Source organism: Fukomys damarensis, unplaced genomic scaffold (genome assembly GCF_012274545.1).
Source record: "Fukomys damarensis isolate Sample0158 unplaced genomic scaffold, DMR_v1.0_HiC HiC_scaffold_39, whole genome shotgun sequence".
Classification (NCBI taxonomy): Eukaryota; Metazoa; Chordata; class Mammalia; order Rodentia; family Bathyergidae; genus Fukomys; species Fukomys damarensis.
In genome coordinates this window covers 68202762-68206102 of record NW_022900951.1, presented here as the reverse complement: position 1 = coordinate 68206102, position 3341 = coordinate 68202762, and the positions used below count along the sequence as shown (strand labels likewise).

The 3341-nt window shown below is 32.8% G+C and overlaps 1 protein-coding gene across 1 annotated transcript in view; it reads right to left on the bottom strand.

The window, feature by feature from the left end:
- Positions 1-2886, bottom strand: part of Klhl4 (kelch like family member 4) — a 119701-nt gene extending 116815 nt beyond the window's left edge. The window contains exon 1 of the mRNA XM_010616224.2: positions 2399-2886. Within this exon, the coding sequence (XP_010614526.1) occupies positions 2399-2820 (422 nt within the window). The 5' untranslated portion in view covers positions 2821-2886. The remainder of the gene's footprint in view (positions 1-2398) is intronic.
- Between the last annotated feature and the right edge of the window lie 455 nt (positions 2887-3341).

Genomic DNA, 3341 nt, shown 5'->3' with positions numbered 1-3341 from the left:
TTTTTTTTTTTTTTTTCGAACTTGGGCCCTTCAGCTTGTAAGGCGTGCAGCGAAACCACTGAGCTGAATCCCTGGCCCAATCACCTGTGTTCTCATGCATTTATTTATGAGTAACTGTTTTAGATGAAGAGTTAGTAGATAACTAAAATCAAAATTGGTAATTGAAATTAGATTTCTGATACCAGGCATATTGGCATATGCATACTCCATACTCACACAGTTTAATCTTGATTCAGAATAGTTTCTAAATAATTAGATACTACCCAACCATCTAGGTATGTTTGAATTTTTGAATTCCCAAATCATGTACTTGGATTTTTACATTGTCAAACCAATTTATTGATATATTTTTAATATAGTAAGTTCAATGTATTTTTAGGGATTGATTTTAGGTCATTCCCTATTACTCTGTGTGTTTGTAATTTAGTCTATTCTCTATTCCCTATAATATTGAAAGAAAGTGAAATGGTTTAAAGATACTGATTTTGCCCATTGTTAGAGCACATCTCCCATAATGTGATGCTTCTCCACACTGTATGTGTAATGTTAGGGTAATAAATCTTCATATTTAAATTAATTAGGTCCTCAGTTTAGTTCCTCACTCTGTCAAGGATAACCTTGCTCACCTATAAAATTACTTCTTGTTGTATATTAAGAAACTATTAATGTTCCACTGACAACATAGAATATTTAATAGAACATTTATTTATATCATGAAAAATATAAAGAATGTAATTAAAAGAATTTTTAAAAATATCTCAATTATGTATCATATTTGACATATTATCCATAATTTTATTCTAACACTTCATTATAAACATTTCCATGGTGGAAAATCAATTCATTTGAAGTTTTGAAGAATTTGTTAGGAGAGTACAACAGGAATTTTAATTTGTCTAAAGTGGAGTAAAATGTATATGTTAACTTCCAAATTCATCTTTTTTAAAATTTTTGTACCGGGGGTTGAACTCAAGATCTTGTGCTTTCAATGCAGCTGACAGCACCACTCAGCTAAATCCCCAGCCCCAAATTCATCAGTTGTTTTTAAAGGTTGTCAATAGTAACTAGAGAATTTCAAAATTCTGCTGAATCTAAAAGCATGGATTCTATACTACTTTGAAAAATTATTTTAATGGTGATAAACACCACTTGCAATAATAATGTTTATACAGCATTTCCTTGGATAATTACAATCTACAAAAGAAAATCCACATATACCCACTTTATTTCTTTGAAGTTGATATCACTCCATCTAATGTTGTACTTAAAATCATTTCTCAAATCTACTGTATCTTTCTTTGTTTCAATGAGACTATAAAAGTGTCATTATGCAAAATTGCAAAACTGACTTTTGCCATAAAATTATGTTGTTTTTTATTTGGACATTCTTTCTAAAATTTATATAAAGAAGACAGTGTTTGGCAAATGTATCAGGGAAACATATAAAGAGGCAAATTTTCAGTTCTCTATAGAGACTCAGTATGCCAAATATCCAGAGTTCCAAGTAACGTACTACAACTTCATGTTGAACTCTTATGGTTTTAAACTCATCAAAAATATTTTTTTCTATACCACTTCCAAATTTAACTACATTGTAAAGATCAACAGCTGTGCTGACACAACATGGAGAATTTCAAAAGTTCTTGTTATGTAAAGGAAAAAAGAAGAACCACTAGATTAAAATATATTTTACAGCATTAGAGGACAGAATTTTCTTCCATTCATACATAAAATTAAAATAAAATTTTTATAAACAATATCTAAAACCCATTATTTTGTTTTACTCTATTTTAATGTCCATAGTTGACATAGTCTATCTCTTACTTTAAGAACTTACTGCTGCAAGTTATTATTTACTTCATGCACAATATTTTCAAGATTTCAAACAATCTGTGAAAGTAGTAAAACATGAATCTCAAATTCAAAAGGAATTTTCATATGTGCATATAAAGTAATAGAATTTCAAAAGTCCATCTTGTATCATGCATTAAGCAATAAATAAGGATATGCTAAGCAAAGATTTTATTTTTAGCCAAGTTAAACGTAACACATAATGTCTCAAATTCTATGTTGTTCATTACACTTACACAAAGAATTATAATGATTTGAACATCTAAGCTGCAGACGGTATTTAAAGAAAATTAATGATTAAAAACTCTTAGAACTCAAATAATTCAGAATGGTACAGAGATGGTGTAGAAGTAAACTTACAACTCTAAAAATCATCATTAATTATAAAAACATATGTACTATTACACTTTACTCTTGGAGGGAAATTCTTGAAGACCCTGAACGCATACAAATTTAAAGCTATATTTATATTTAGCATTAAATAAACACTTTAAAGAATAAGTAAAATCAGACTCTGGCTTTCATTTATATAATCGAAAACTCCTACCGTGCACTAGAATCCTCTTTATTGTAATCTGCCATCATCTCCAAATTTTGTGAGCGTTTCTCACGAGCTTCTTTGAAAAAATTCTCCCTTGTCACTGCTTTAGGAGTATCTTCATTTGCTTCAAGATGTTCTGTCAAGTTTTGTTCTTGACATTTCTGAAGCGTTGTTTGATGGACAGGACCCGGTCTTGTCACTGGTGCCAGTATATTGTGGTGGACCGAACTGCTGCCTTTCTTTGGTCTGTTTCTGTCCTGAGAGTGGTTCTTCAACTTGCCCTGAACTGAGGTCCCTCTCTGCTCATATCCTTCCGGCTGAAGGCAGCTTCCACTGTTAAGGGAACCTTGAGAGGGATGACTAAACCACCTCCAGTGTAGCCTTAGAATCTGCTTCACATCAAACTCTTTCTTGCCAGATACTGACATAGTAGGAGGAGGAAAGGCAAAAGCCTTTTCTAACAGAAAGGAAACGGAGCCTTTGTTATCTCTCGTTTCTTTGCCTCTTCTGTAGAAATAACAAAAGCACAAACACGGAGAGACCAATCTTTCTTCCTGTTTCTCCCCTCCCCCACTGCTGTGTACACTGAATATTTCTAGCTGAAGCAAAAAGCTGCAGTTAACCGTGTAGGTGGGAACCGGTACTGACAGGATGACAAGGTCAGACCCTGAACAAGTAAATCAGTTTAGCACAGGAAAGCAGCTAGCACAACACACTCCAATTGCTGGTGTTCCAAATACCTAAACCACCTTCTTTTAAACCCAGGCAAGTGAGTAAGAACAAAGTGTTCAAACTCATTTTCTTCTAGATTTCCTCACCCTCCCCTGCCATATCCTTTTCTAATATATTCATTTGTAAAAGTGTGCCACAGTGTCCTAGGAGAATTTGTGACAAGAGAATTCATTATGATCTATTTGGGGATTCTTACGGAAAATGTGAAAGTAGTCTA